The following is a 15,859-nucleotide window of genomic DNA, read 5'->3' on the forward strand; positions in this document are numbered from 1 at the left end:
TTTTTCTCATTTCAGATGCACTTTATTTTACTTAATCTGAAATCTGAAGTCATATTTATGTTTCCACAACATTAAAATGATGGTTGATTGATATATTCATGAATATATGAAAACTGAGATGTGCCCGTCAGGATACAATCATAAGGAGCCGAATGACTGGATGGTTTGTGAAATTATCCTTCTGCTGCACCCATAATGTCTGTGCGAGTTAGAATTATGATACTTGGCCTGTTCTGTTAATGAAGAATTAATCTGCACTACTTTGACAACCCGTTTTAGAAGCAGGGATTTCATGGATTCACTGCAGTTTCACAGTTGAATTATCAAAACTACTTAATGGGATTTTGTTCCTCTTCGAAAGCTTCTTTCGAGAGAAAAAAATATGAATGCAACGCTTCTTAAATGTTTAGTTCTGACTTCAAGGCTCATCTGCTCTCCAGAAATAAACTCTACGAGGAAAGAAGAGCCAACAATTAGTGGAAAACATGTGTCTTTGTGTTGTAAATGTGACGCTCGCACAGCAGCGTGGCTTTTATCATAATGTGGAGACATTAAATGTGGACATGGGATGTTTTTGGAAGAGAAGAAATGGAGCATGAGTCGGTTGTTAATCATAATGGGCAGAAATGAGAGAGGAGGGTGAGGTTTTAGATGGATTTATTACTTTCTGGGTCAAAAAATGTATCAAAGAAATTAAATGTTTGTTTGATATATTGCTGTGCAGTTAATTTTTTTTATTAGTCTGTGCCATATGTCTTGTAAGGTTTTGGTGCATTTCTCTGCACTCGTACTTTTGTATTGTGTCAAACCGCTTTGTAAAGATAGTTTGTCCTCCAAGCAGCACTGTTTACTTTCTGATTAGAACACTTACCATGGTAATCTATAGTTGTTCAGGAGCCAGCGTTCAGAAATAACCCCCAGTGATTCAAGCAGAGCCCACAAAGAAAATGCCTTTTTGTTGTAACTGACTGTTCCACAACATAATAGCTGCTTTCTGCCTTCAAACAGTCTCTCTTTCTGTTCAAGCGTCATTAATTCAGGAATAAATCTGACTCGTGAACTTATTTGACATTTCTCTCTCTCTCATATTTCCTCCCTAAGAAAACAAAGTTTTTTTTGCAAGATTCCCCAAATGTGTTCAGGCTGAACCGGAGAAGCAGACCTTCCTCTGCAAATCTCCTTTAAGCAGATTCCTCCCCACCAGGGGTTTGGATAGAGGGATTAGCCGACTGTTTGCGGTGATGGTGAAGTGATGGGTTCTGACCGTGAAATGGGACCATTTGTTGGAGGGAATCAGTGTCATTGACTCAGTGTGTTGGCATGACTACTTGATGTCCCACTGCGGCACTGGAAGGGGTTAGGGTCGGTCTGGACTTCTTTCCCCTGAGATAGGCTCAGAGAAGGTTCTGCATTGTTGCCATTTTATAGGCCTGTCTGAAATATTAGCACACTTAGATTTGAACAAAATATCGTCAATGTTCACTTAAATGAAGTAAAATGTCCTCAAAGCTGTTATGATTCATTGGAATGTCAAATAAACATATTGTCTAACCCCCCCCAAAAAAAATGTTCAAACCTGAAAATGCCATGTAATAATTATTCAAGCGTGGCTTTCTATTAAGATATGAGATCTTCAAGCCAAAGCTTAGATAACCTTTCTCAACAGGGGTTGTTTTTGTTGCTTTACTAAGCTCCCTCAGATCCACAGAAGACATTGTTGATGTTTTAACAAGCTGAGGAGTTCTCCTTATGTCAAGTAAACTGATCTCTCCGTGTCTAATTGGCGGACTGCCCCTTTAATAGATGGGATAACACCGGACAGCAGCTAAATCTGACTTCATGGTGTTCTCACAGGTCTGTATTGTCAAGTCCGCTCAGTTTAAAAACACAAAAAAGGCTTATTTATCGCTTTAAAAAAAAAATTGTATTATTATCTAAGTGAATATACTGCAAATTGGTATGAACAGAAAATCAATAATTGGCCTTTTGAATGGAGCATAAATTCCCCAGGAAAGAAAAGTCGATGAATTATCCTGCAGATATGGAGGGTAAACAAGATTATGTTGTAATACATTACGCATGACAAACTTGTGCTTTTATTCACAACAAACTTCCTAAATATTAGTTCATGTTTAGGGTCCTCCTTAAAAACATGTCAAGGATTTTATTTGACAATAAATTAGACTAATCTGGGGATTTGACTTCTTACTTAAACACCCTAAAAGAAATGTAAACCTCATTCTTTGTGTGTAATTGCAGTTATTAGCCAATGTAGCACTGAACCATCTGTTTACGCTGCTGTAATCTGCCCGTCCTGCCCTCCTGCTAGGACAGCCTGACTCGAGGCTTCTCTTGGCACGAGTCTCACCCCACTGCACTGTGTCACAACACTGACACCTCCTCTAAGAGGAATACTCAGAGCTGACCTTGGATTAAAGTGCATTAGAAGGGACGTGAGCAGAAGGAACCTGTAGACTGAGAAAGAAAGGAAATGCAGGAAAAACTGGAATGATTGTGTTGTCTGTCCTGAAAACTTGAAAAGTCTGAAACGGTTTGCTCTAAAAAACAACAACAACAACAACAACAACAACTTGGAGCTGCACATGAGCCTCCGAACTGTTCATAAAGCATCTCCATTTATTTGACCTACTAAGCTATTGTGTGCAGCTCATTGTCCTTTTGGTACCAAAACATGAAGCTAATCATCAGAAAATCAGTTGAAAAAAAAAACAATAACATTTTGAGTCACTAATCAAGCAAAAATTCAAAATATTGTCTTATGGATATCAAGACTGCAAATAAGACACCTGAAAAGTGTCAAATATGGGACCTTTAAAGAGTTATGCTGTGCTAACTGATGCAGTAGGTATTAGTCGCACCTGGCGCTGCTTGCAGCCTGACAACACCTGTAATCACATTAACAGCGTCGCCATGGTAATAGTTTTTATAATAGCGCCCCGATGAAAAGGTGTCATTATACAAACATTGCGATCACGACAATAAAAACCGAGATAAAAAAAAAAAGGGCTGATTAGTTGCCTGCTTACCAAAAGAGTTGTCATAGCAACCAATAAGGCACAATCATAACTAGGCAGATTTGTTTTTCCTAGAACCGAAAATAAAACCTCTGTTGTATGACGCGGCCTCACAGCTGAGGGTGATACACAGCCGACATAAACTCAGTCATCTTCTGGTGTTTGACAGTAATACAGTTGAGGTCAGTGGACCCTCAGATAATTGCCAGGGAGTCTTCTTCCTCCTCACAGTCCCATTTTAAACCCGTCCAGAATGACAAGATTTGACGTTTTTATCCCGCTGACCTTGTAGTTTTCCAGCTCAACTCAATTTCCTCCTGCGGGAAAAATGTCTGCGCTAATCGTTTCCTATCATTTTCTGTGACACAGAACGGCCGAACCTCCTCCCCCTCACTTCAGAGGGTGTTCGTTCCCAGGAGGAGGAGGAAAGAAAATCCCCCATTCTCTGGTCTTATCGTTTTCAGTCAGAGGTTGTTGGTTTTCTTTTTAAAGCCCTTTTAAGTTCAGATGTACATCTTTATCCTTCCTCTAAAGCACATGACAGCTACTGGCTTTATCCCTCACTTAATAAAGAGCTGAACAATTCGGGTTTTTTGTTTTTTTTATCAGAAAAATGTATTTGCAACTATTTTCATCATCACGTAATTGTAATTTTATAAGAATAATTGTGCTCTTTTTCTCACAAAGTGCTTCATGGAGAGAAAATAACATCGCAATACCAATATGGCATACGTGAGGGGAAAAAAAAAAGAAAAGATTATCAACAGAAATTAAAACCCAGTAAGATAAACAGGCAGCTCAAATAAAATCAGGATATGCTTTTGGATGTGGTAAGTTTTCAGAGGAGACTTAAAGGAATCCTCTTTTATACGACTGGAAACTGACCAAAATGATGTTTAAGGAAGTCAACAAAGACAGTCAAGAAAATGAAGCTGCAGCTGTTAGTTGCACTCATACTTCTAATCCAGGATTAGTTCCATTTCTTTCATATAATCAATGTGAATCTTCAAACTCAGTGCAGCTGCTGCTGTTATTAACTCTAATTGAACTAAATTCAGACGGTTGTATCCTGAAATTACTCAATATTGATGTTTCTCTTCCAATTTGAGATCAGCTTACGTCTCAAGATTCCTGCTGTTTTCCTCCTAAACAACCCCGAGTGAAGGTAGAGTTCGTGCCAGATCAGTCAGCTGCAACCGTTACCCTCTGAACCTATTTACTCCGGTTATGGCCGTATCTGTTTGACAGCTATTTGACTGATCCTAAACAGGTTTGTATTTCACAACCTTGTTTGTGTGTCTTGTCAGTGAAGCCGGCTTTAAATGCGGCGTTGAGAAGCCACTGCCGCAGCCAGGAAGCAATCGTCTTGACATGACTGTGCTAATTCCCTTTTAGATGTTCTGGTAGGATTAACTCTCTGCCACAGACAGATTTATGGCTTCGTTAAAATCACGCACACACACTCACTCACTCACTCAAGAGTTTGCCTCATTTAAAGAGTTGGGTGTATTCTCTGTGTGCGCGTGGACGCTCGTACAACTGTAACTTGTGTGTAGAAGACCGTGTTGCTGCGTCATACTGCCAGGTTTGTGTGTTCACATCCTCGAGGGGGCTTCATTCGAGCACCACTCTGCCTGCATGCGACAGATAGACAGGCGCATTGTGACTGCTGCTGGAATAAGCTATGGCAGTTCTCAGGCTATCCAGACGTGCATTAGGAGCTGGCTTTGGCTCGTGGCGACTCGGGGCCTTAAAATATCCCTCGTGAGCTGGCCAAATTGAGTGCATGAAGTCCAGCCCTGCTCGGGTGGGGGGGGGGAGACGACAGAGCCGCCGACGGCATCCGGAAACTCGGGACGCGCAATCGATCGGTGGGAAGCGTGCACGTTGCAGATGTTCACCTTGAGCACAGAAATTCTAATGTGTATTCATACTATCATGCTTTATATAGAAGGAATCAATCCAGCGAGGCCCAGCCGGTCGATTGTGGCTCCAATATCTTTGAGGGTGAGCCCGTGCAGAGAAGGCCCTGTCACGCAGCAGTGCATTTTAATGTGCTGCATCATTGCGCTGGTTTTGTAAATACAAAATTAAGTTAATTTGGTTGTTTTGCAAAAATGAGGTTTGAGTTCATTTTTTATTTGATTATGCCAATTTGAGAAGAGCGGGACAATGAAGGGAATGCAATCTCTTGAAATCTTTAAAGTTGCACAGCAAACGGCAACAGTGATTGCTCATAGTGCTTCCTCGTTTGCTCTGTTTATTTAATTTGGTGTTTTTTAATTGTCAGGAAATCCAAGTTGAAATAATCAGAATGAAATCATCTTTGATCCTGACAAAAAAAACAGATAAAGAAGTGCAGAGAAGATCTGGAAAACGTGGAATAAACCGGACCAATCTAACTAAGTTTTGGTGGAATAATGGTTTTGAATGATAGTTTCTGGATTACAGATGGTCAAATGATGCACATGTACTCGTGTACCTGTTAAGTGACTGCATTAAATATATTTTTTGTTTTTTCTTCTCACAGAAACGAGCTAAGGGCCAAATGCTCTTTGAGAAAGTGCGTGATCACCTCAACCTACTGGAGAAGGACTACTTCGGCATCACGTACAGAGATGTAGAGAATCAGAAGGTAATCTTAAAAAAAAAAATGCATATTATATTAATTGGTATATTATTTTTTTATGTTGCGGCAAAGTGGTTCACTCACAGCAGGAAATACGTTCAAATGGACTAAAATAAAAGTATTTTTCAAAAAGACATTTATTAGATGACTCGGCTAAACATGCTGAACCTCCTTCGAAGATAATGTTTCATTAATTTATTGTCACTTGTGTTTTCAGACATGAAGATTTATAACTTTAAAAACTTTGGTTTTTTTTCGTAATTTTCTCACAAATTGCTGATTAATGCTTTTTGTTGTTTTTGTTTGTCCTTTTGCAGAATTGGTTGGACCCGTCGAAGGAGCTGAAGAAGCAGATCAGGAGTAAGTGCAGTAATCCAGTGAACCCACTTACAGTAACTGTTTCGGTCTGACTAGCACAGCGAGGTGTATGCAGCTGTAAAACTATGATTTCAATCATTTCATATTCTGTCTACATCTCAGCTGGTCCCTGGAACTTCGCTTTCAACGTGAAGTTTTACCCTCCAGACCCCTCCCAGCTGACCGAGGATATCACACGGTGAGTCAGCATTTGTTTGTTCTGTGCTCGTTGGCATGAATAATGTCTTCTCCCGTAAGTGGACGTTAAATTTCATTTTTATCGCCTCGGATGCCTTAAATTGTCGTTTAATTAGAAAAACTTAACAAATCATGTGAATGAAATGTAATTAAACATTTCAGTGGGCTCACAAAATATAAATCCAGACTGATTCGATAACAACAACAACAACAACAAAAAATGACTCGACTGTTCTGTATTCTCTCTTCTCTTTCTCACAGGTACTACCTGTGCCTGCAGCTGAGAGATGACGTCGTTTCGGGTCGCCTTCCCTGCTCCTTTGCCACCCACACAGTGCTGGGCTCGTACACGGTGCAGTCGGAGCTCGGAGACTACGACCCCGAGGAACAGGGCAGCGACTACATCAGCGAGCTGCGCTTCGCACCCAACCAGACCAAAGAGCTGGAGGAGAAGGTCATGGAGCTGCACAAGACCTACAAGTTAGTGTCCGCACCGTTGCGTCATAGTTTTTTTATAAAGTCGTCGACATTATAAACAAGAATTTACAGTTCAGTTATAACTACAGATGCCTGCAGGAAAAGAATAAGTAATCGAAGATCTGTCAAATTTATCGGTGTCGGGAAGGAGTAACTGAAGGTGTTTTATCGACCCGGAGCTTCTCTCATTTATATTTTGATGTTTGGGCAAAAGGACGACAAAAAAATAATTAAAAAATCCAAATGAACGTATAAAAGTACGATTTTTGGTTTTCCTGATGCATCTGTGCACGAGACAAAATTGATCAGCCTGATTTCACCACGTCATATGTTGACTGCAATTTTTCCAACGTATACAGCTTTTTTACAGAACTGTATTAATGGACTAATTGTAGTTTGGGTTCATATTTTCTAACTTTAAATATAGAATGAATTCCTGAGATTCAACCAAATTGCTGAAAACATCACAATTCTTGCCATTGACGACATTTTTCAAAAAGAAATGTTAACTTGTGCCGCTTTTGTAGTTTTTGTGTCCCAGATGTGCAGTTCTTCCATAAAACCTTGAATACAACAGCTTTAAAAGTCAGTAAATCTACCCGATTGAAGTTTTACAACCTGGAATAATAATCTGTTCTGAAATGCAGCATATCTGCAGACACTGAATTTATGTTTTCCTGTAAACGGATCTTGCTCTCTGTCTTCTGTCTGCGCCCCCGTTCTCCCCGTATTGCAATCATTTGTGTGTAATTTGAGGCGGTCCTGTCTAGTCCAGTGGGCTGAGCGAGGCAACGACAGTACCAGGATTAGGGTCTCTCTAAAAATGGATGTACTCATGGCCCTCTGTGGACTTCCACCTACAAGCATCCATAAAAATAACCATTTCCCAAAGTTTGTTTTTTTCCAATAAACTTTGAATTATCCCTGTATACATGACAATTCTCCCTTTTAAGTTTTGCAATACAAACACCGGTTTGGAAGCATAAAATGTGTCTTTGGTTTCCCTGTTGGTGTCTGATTGTTGTGTCCCGTCCAATCAGGGGGATGACACCAGCTGAAGCAGAGATGCACTTCCTGGAAAATGCCAAGAAGCTGTCCATGTACGGTGTGGACCTCCACCACGCCAAGGTAACAAGTCGGGACAAGTTGTAAACTCATATTTATAGAATTTTTGCCTTTGTTTTATCGCCTCTTACAAGTCAGACATAGTATATAAGTGATTATCAATAATTTATCAGTATCTAACTGGTGAAACTGAATTTGGATACAACTTTTTAAGTTGGTAATGGTAAATGGTAAATGTCCCAAAGATGCATATGAAATGTTAAATATGTTTTTTTTTTTTTTTTTTTACTGTCTAAAAAGGAATAGTTTGACAATTTGGGAAAAATATAATTTCCTTTTTTTGCTGAGTTGAATAAGAAAATTTATATCATTCTCATATCCTTAATGTAAGTTTAATGCGACAGCCAGAAATCAGTTAGCTTAGCTCAGCACAAAGGCTAACAACATTTGTCTCGGCACCGTCAGACGTTCACCTAACAGCAACTTAACATCTCACTCATTTGTACAAATATAAAGAGATTAAAATATTTAGTCTACATTTTTGACTGTTGCATGTAAACTTGCCTTTACATAACTTAACACGTGTGCCTGCCCGTGTGCTTGTGCATTACATGTGTTTTCCAGTACTTAAACAAATAGCGCTACACTCCTGGTGCTAAACTAACCAACTACTGGCTGAAACCTCCTTTTTTTCATGCACACATATAGACAGGTGAGCATTTTTCCCAAAATGTAGAACTATTCCTTTAATCGTAGTTTTATAAATGATCAGTATATTAAAAATATCCTCCAGGGTGTCTCCGAGATGAATTAAGAATCATGGAAAGTTATGAAGTGAACATTTACCGTTTCTGTATCTGAGATCTTAAACCAACATACTTCACTCATGCAGTCAGTAGTAACGCTTGCCACCACAACACCGCTGCTTCAAAAACATCATGGCTGCCTCAGTGATGCCGCGGTTTAACATGCCACTGCTGCTCTGCTGATTGACTGACATTATATCAGTGCTGCCTCTCTGGGTTTGGGGGAGGGAGGGAGGGATGGATTGATGTGGGTGTTAGATGAAGGGTTCTGGAGCCCAGCTTGACTCGGGATGATTCTCTTGCCGTTTCATGTCCCACCGGCCAGATGGGATCAAACGCGTCATTAGAACACAGTCGGTAAAGAGAGAGCCCCGGTCCGACGGCCAGACCGCAGTCATCGTGAAGGAAAATTACGATCATCAGTCTTCTCGATATTAATCGGTTATCTAAAATGCTTCGAAAGTCCCAAAAGATGTGAGCGATGGGGAGGATATTACCTTCGCACAGATTTCGATCGGAATGGAAGAGATGACAGACTTGAGGAAGCGGGCCATTATCGGACCGAGCAGACGTCGGGGCTCGGTGTTGCTTCTGTGAGTCGCAGTTTTTGATACACAAGAAAAAAAATGTGTACAAATCAGAACAGCACCCCTCTTTTGTCTTCTCTCCTCTCTCATTAAATGCAAAGTTGGTAGGGAGTCTCTATGAATGCTTGGCTCCAGCTGAGGGAGAGGTAAGAGGCTGCTTTCCATGTGCTTAAATGAGTGTGTGTGTGTGTGTGTGTGTGTGTGTGTGTGTGTGTGTGTGTGTGTGTGTGTGTGTGTGTGTGTGTGTGTGTGTGGTTTCCACTTGTGCATGGTTTCATACAGAGATGTCATTTCCAACGTCCCCAATAATCACTTAAGACTGGTTGCTCCTGCTTTGGATCGGCGCTTCCCTCTCAAAAACATCACCATTGGTTTCACCTGCTCATCTCACGCTTTGTGCAGTGAAGAGCATCATTCTGTGCTTCATCCACCATTTTCCTTTCCCAACAGATTTCACTGTTGCTTTTGCCAGTCAGTGCTCCTCCTTCAGCCTTTATTCAACTTCACCGCAGCTGCGTATAGGAGATTAAAGCACCACATGCCTGATTCCACTCTCCACCTGCCTGCTTTTCAGCCCCATTTTTATCACAAACTTCTCTTAAATATCTTTTTTGTCCTGCTGTGCTCTGACGCTTGAACACCTCCTGTATCTCCTGTAGAGTTTAATGGAAGTTTGTTTTGTTGCAGGCCATAAAAAAGAAGAGCGATGTTGTAGTCAGGGACTTCCTCTCCGTGACACATCACGAAGAAGTTTCTTTAAACTAATTATATTTTTTACTTTCTGTTTTCCGTCATTTCTTTGCGTGTGCGTTGTTTCCCAGGACTCCGAGGGCGTGGAGATCATGCTGGGAGTTTGTGCAAGTGGCCTCCTCATCTACAGAGACAGGTTGCGGATCAACAGATTCGCCTGGCCCAAAATCCTCAAGATCTCCTACAAGAGGAACAACTTTTACATCAAAATCCGGCCCGGCGAGGTAAAGACCAGAACAATTATGTAGATGGAAAAAACATTAATCTATTTATTTGTAGGGATGTCCATTACATTTTTTTAATAATTGGTGTTATCTGCGAAAGACCTTTCAATTTGTACCCGTGTTGCTCCCATGTGCGCTACACATGCATTATGCCTAAAAGTGGTTGAAAACTTAATGTGAATTTAAATTTTTTTTTGTTCAAATTAGGAATTGGAATTGGGAGATTATTAAATGACTCGTATTGAGATCCGTGGCAAAAATGTTGAGGCACTACGTATATATTGGCCAAAGTAAAGCAGTTACTTTAAAACTGATATAAACAACAACTCAACACACATGAATAGAATTAAGGGTTTAAAAAAAAAAAAAAAAAAAAGATGATTAAATATCAAATTTGCCTACATAGTCAATCTGAGCTCGGGATGTTGTCTGTGTTGCAGTTTGAGCAGTTTGAAAGCACAATTGGTTTCAAGCTTCCAAATCACCGCGCTGCCAAAAGGCTGTGGAAGGTCTGCGTGGAGCACCACACCTTCTTCAGGTAAGAAATACCCGAGGCCCTTTTATTTGGACAGGAAACAGCTCGTCATGCAGCAGTAGGTCGGTTTTATCACGAAAGAGTCGTTCAACTTGTCAGAAACTGTCTCGTTCTTTTGTGGACGTTTTCACGTTGCCCCGTTTCCAGAATATAATTGCGGTGCCCCACATGTGATCACTGTACTCACAGCTCTCTGGTATCCTTTGGTTTTGAGTGATAGAAAACATGAGTTTACTGATAGTCACTGTACTTAATTTTTTTTTTTTTTTTTTTTTTTTTTTCTGTAGTGAAGCAGAGGCAGCGCTCAGACTCTCAGTAGTTGTTGCCATTTGGACAACATGCAAAGCTGGTTTATGCTGCTTTAAGCAGAAACTCGGTCTCCTGGGTCGCTTCGAGCAGCGAGCCCAGCCTGAGTACTGTCCGGATGAGCTTGAATGTTTCACAGTGTTTGCCTTAAATCTGTGTTTTTATTTTTGGTTTGATTAACGCGAGCGTTTGTTACCGTGTGACAGGCTCGTGTCCCCCGAGGCGCCGCCGAAGAAGTTCATGAGCCTCGGCTCGAAGTTTCGCTACAGCGGCAGAACGCAGGCTCAGACCCGCAGGGCCAGCTCTCAGATCATGAGACCTGCCCCGTTATTCGAGCGCTCCTCCAGCAAACGCTACAACATGTCCCGCAGCTTAGACGGAGGTGAGGAGCAGTTTGGGGTGTTGGTTAAGCGTATATCGACTATTTATGCAGGTTATTTTCAGTCCTTTTGTGTCACATGCACCAATTTTTCATTGTAGACATTTCTAACTGTAAATGCGTTGGTGAAAAACCTTCTGTCACTAAAAGATGCTGCTGGTGCTGTTTTGTACGAGGAACTTGTGACAACTTCCTTTGTTAAAAGTGCAAATTATTCTATTGTTCCTCTTTTTTTTTTTTTTTTATTCCCTTTTTAAAAGGAAGAAAAATGCACCTGAAAGCTGACAAAGCAAAAAAATTCTGGCACAATTTAGCAGCGCTGTGTCAAAACCACAATAGGTACAACAGCGTAGACAAATCAAACCTTTTTTTTTTTTTCTCTCCAATTCAGAACCATGCGTTGGTGTCCAAAAAAAAACTGTCACTGATTCAAGTCCGTCACATCCAACTCTCTGTCCTCTGGCGTTTCAGCTCCCATCATGGAGAACCACGAGACTCTGATGAAGGACAACGCCTCTGACGGGGCAGCCAAAGTCATTGCCAAGGGCGACATTATCACCACGGTAACAACGGAGAAGAAGGCCGAGGAGGAGAAGGCGGAGCAGGAGGACGCTCAGAAAGATGCCGCGGAGACACCAGAACCCACTGCCACAACGCCGCTCAGACAAGACGCAAAGGTAAACCGCTGTTCAGGTTCAGTGCAGCCAGAGCTGCATTTAATCTGGACGAAAACACCTTTCAGACGCTTTTTGTATCGGCTTCATTGAGGTGCCACATAATTGTCCAAAGCAGATGATGTTTCGTAAAAAGAGAAGGGACTGGTTGTTTTTTTTCAAACCTTTTTTTTTTTTTTTTAATTTTATTTAATTTTGTTTTCTTTTTTAATAGATTTCTTAATGGCTGATGAGAATTTCCCAGTTGCTTTGAGCTTAACCCTCTGCACTAGACTTGGCCTAAATGCTTCTCATCTTGTGTGCGCTTGACTAATTAGCTTTTCTTTTCTTGTCCTTCCTTTGACCCCCACACTACACTCGTGTGTGCTCATGCGTATTCGCCCCCCTTCCCCTTTCGCTTCCCTCCATTTGCACACACGTCATCGCTTCCGTTGACATTTCCCTCCCATCAGTGCTCCCCTCATGTATACACAACCGACCCCCTCCGCTCCGAGCTCTCCCTCCCCTCGTCTCCCGTTTCATCAACTAAAGTGCGGCGGAGGCGCAGGGAGAACGCCCGTAAGCGGGCCTCGTCGGTCAGTCCGGCCAAGAGCGGCAACGGGTGCCGCCGCCGGCAGGCCCGCGCTGACCGCAGAGCCGCCCTGCTGGAGGAGCAGGCGCTGCTGCTGTCGGCTCGCAAGCAGAGGCTGGAGCAGGGCAAGAGCCGCGGCGGCACGCTCTTCTCCTTCTCCCTGCACCTGCCCGACCTGTCCTCCATCCTGGACGAGGACGGCTACATCACCTTCCCCGATCTGACCGAGATGCGCTTCCTCCCCGAGTGCGCGCAGAACTTCCTCCCCATTAAGTCCCCGTCCCTCATCCCCTGCTTCCTCTTCATCTTCTTCTTCCTGCTCTCCACCTCTTTCTCCGTCCCCTACGCCCTCACCCTTTCTTTCCCACTGGCGCTGTGCCTCTGCTACCTGGAGCCCAAGGCAGCCTCCCTGACCGCCTCCATAGCCCAGGGCTACCATGACCATGACAGTTCAGAGGAAGAGGAGGTGTGTGTGCGTACGCCTATATGTTTCAGTACCCGCCTCTGGCTTAGAATGAAAGGTTAACCTCCTTCATCCCGTCCCGTATCTCGCTCTGCTGTTTCGCCAGTTCAGAGCCGACCTGGAGACTGCGCGTGTCCCAGTGTCTTGTCAGTCTCCTACTTTCAGAACCTCATCTCTGCCCGGTCACTCTCATCCTGTAGACCCCAATCCTCATCAGCATCACAAGTACGCAGAGATGAACCTGCAAGTCGCATCACTTCATATCTGATTGGCTCGTATTTTACTTAACGAGAGGGTTAGACACAAACAGTCAGCGCCATCAGGTACGTTTTTTTTCTCATCTGGCCCTGAGATTTAATTTCTTAGCAGCATGACCGGCAAATTACCATGAAACATCACTGAAGTGTGAAACAATCCATCGTGCAAATATTTAGATATCTGACTGAGCATGTTTATGAGAGATTATGAGGATTTGAAGAAGTCACCTATCTTCATTTAGTCACTAATCCTTCACTAAGCCCCATATTTAAAAAAAAAAACATAGCTTCGTGCCCTCACCCATCTCAATGTTTTCATTTACATTCAGCGCTTTACGGAGTAGCACGTGATCAACACCAGCTGCATGGGAACACTTCCATATTTATCTATGCACTCAGTCCCTCTGCATCGCAAAGCAGCACAATTTAAAATGAATAATTGAAATTGAACTTGTGCTGAAAAGATCTCTTTAGTGTTTCTGGGTAGAGACTTCCAGTGTCGAGTCATCCAAGATGTGACACTTTTCCCTCGAGCAAGATCCTTTTGGAAATCACAAGGGATCAGTGTAGTGCAATACATGCTGCGATGCAGAGAGACTGTGGCAGCTAAATGCATCCGGATCACCCCCAGTGTCAACATGCATGGAGGAGGAGGAGGAGGAAGGGGAGGGGCCTGAAAGTCAGGTTACTGTCTGGCAACCAAATCCTCACGTCAAATCTAGATAATCAGATGTTGTTTGTTTGTCCGATGACAACGCGGCAAACGTCATGGATGTATTTCAGTGAATATATGTACATGATACATGATGTAGCTTTTCCACATCCGAAACAGATTTGATAACAGTGCCCTTAAATGTCAACGTGACCGACCGAAGGTTTCAACTTCCTCTGAGCCTGTTGTTGTTTTTTTTTGTTGTTTTTTTTGCTTGCTTACTTACTTTTCATTTGCTTTTTATCTTTTGGTTTGTTCTTCTCTTGCAGATCTTGTCTGTAGTGTTGTCCGATAATGTGTGTAGCTTTCAGAACCAACAACCTGTGCATTTCCATTCGTCCCATTTTGTGGTTGTAAAGAATCTCTTGTAGACTTAGATAAGCGCACGTTCGTACATTTTACAAGTTGGGTTCTTCTCGTTTTTCTTGCTCGCCACTCTGGACGGTCTGGGTCTGTTTGTGAAAGCAGACCGACAGCGAACAAACTGACTTTGCCTTTGATGAAGAGATGACTGCCACAGAGGTTTGTACATCGAGGAAAGACGTCAGGTTTAAGGCATGAAAGAACCGTAGAAGGAGAAGGGAACTAAAGTCTGGCATGTTGATGCACGCTCATCATGTTGTTATGCCCATTTTGTACTTGTTTTATCAGGGTTTTTATGTATTTTAAACATATTTAACCATTGTTGAAATTTCCCCTTTGTCAATATGTCTTGCCTCCATTTACTATTGACTGGTGGCTAAGCCCCGCCCCTTACTTAACTGTCGCTACACACCCGTTACATTTTTCCAGGTTTTTTTGTTTGTTTGATTACAACAAGCACTTTACAGGCAATATTAAGTACATGTGCCATGCAGGCAAACAACGTTACATGTATGAAATTGTGTTTTACATATAAACATATTTACCTAACGTAGTTAGCTTAGCAGCTTGGCGTAATTTCAAAGTCGGTTTTTACTTTAAAAGAGTCAACGTCAAAGAGTTTTAGGAGGTTATTTTCTCCAAGTAACATTACAATAAAGAGGAGAACAGAGCTGCTAAACGTTTGATAGCATCAGAACCATCTGCAGTAAAGAAACACAGACAGATATTAGTGCTGAGCAGGGGTCTCCTCTTTTAACAAACCCGCTAAACCTACAAACTAATGTAGTTAATAGTGTTTTCGTTTGCTATAGAAATAAATACTCATTTACTGCTGTATGTACTAAGCTTGGTAGCTTGAGATAGTGACTACTGCAGTTTATTCTGGAGCAGAAAATAACATGGCTTAATCCATTCCTTTCAATTTTGCTTTTGGAGAAATCTAAACTTTACAGATGCAGACTCGTACTACGACTATAACCACGTGTGCACCACTTAAACATGTAGGAGATGCAAAGCTTTTCACGCCTGCGGTTACTGGTAACAGTTGCTAAGGCTATGATTGGACCGATGCTTTTCAGTTAAGAGGATAAGCAAATGATCAAGTTTCCGTTCGTTACTTCTTCTTTTTTTTTTTTGTAATGCCATCCTAAAGAGAGGGACTCTTATCTGTCTGCTTGCTGCTACTTGTTGTCCACTTCTTTCCCTTCACCTGATTTTCTGTCTTCTCTTTGATGGTTCCTTGTGGCCTTGTCTCACTGTCTCTGTGCTCTCCTCTTCACCCGCTGTCAGTCGGAAGCCGATGAGGACTCTGAGATGCGAACGCAGGTACACTGGGCTCGCTTCACGGCCCTGCTCAGTGCATCACGCCGCCATCAGATGCACTGAGCCGCACAGAAATCAGCCATCAGTCACTTTGTGCCGTCCCTCCGCCTTGGCTTGCCTGCTGCTGCTGCTGCTGCTGCTGTTGTTG

At 42.2% G+C, this 15,859-nt stretch overlaps 1 protein-coding gene across 11 annotated transcripts in view; it reads left to right on the forward strand.

Annotated features, from left to right (window-relative positions):
- Positions 1–15,859, forward strand: part of epb41l3b (erythrocyte membrane protein band 4.1-like 3b) — a 52,627-nt gene that overhangs the window by 24,123 nt on the left and 12,645 nt on the right. For 4 of the 11 annotated variants that reach the window (XM_069157899.1, XM_069157898.1, XM_069157894.1 and 1 more), the window contains exons 4-16: positions 5,566–5,670; positions 5,982–6,024; positions 6,145–6,220; positions 6,481–6,699; positions 7,737–7,824; positions 9,256–9,300; positions 9,976–10,128; positions 10,569–10,666; positions 11,176–11,351; positions 11,820–12,025; positions 12,475–13,059; positions 14,491–14,547; positions 15,679–15,714. In XM_069157899.1, the coding sequence (XP_069014000.1) occupies positions 5,566–5,670; positions 5,982–6,024; positions 6,145–6,220; positions 6,481–6,699; positions 7,737–7,824; positions 9,256–9,300; positions 9,976–10,128; positions 10,569–10,666; positions 11,176–11,351; positions 11,820–12,025; positions 12,475–13,059; positions 14,491–14,547; positions 15,679–15,714 (1,887 nt within the window). The remainder of the gene's footprint in view (positions 1–5,565; positions 5,671–5,981; positions 6,025–6,144; positions 6,221–6,480; positions 6,700–7,736; positions 7,825–9,255; positions 9,301–9,975; positions 10,129–10,568; positions 10,667–11,175; positions 11,352–11,819; positions 12,026–12,474; positions 13,060–14,490; positions 14,548–15,678; positions 15,715–15,859) is intronic. The other 7 variants (XM_069157902.1, XM_069157904.1, XM_069157895.1 and 4 more) reach the window with 6 other exon arrangements.

Source organism: Embiotoca jacksoni, unplaced genomic scaffold, assembly GCF_022577435.1.
Source record: "Embiotoca jacksoni isolate LCO1_2020_lvr unplaced genomic scaffold, fEmbJac1.0.p SCAF_22, whole genome shotgun sequence".
NCBI lineage: Eukaryota > Metazoa > Chordata > Actinopteri > Embiotocidae > Embiotoca > Embiotoca jacksoni.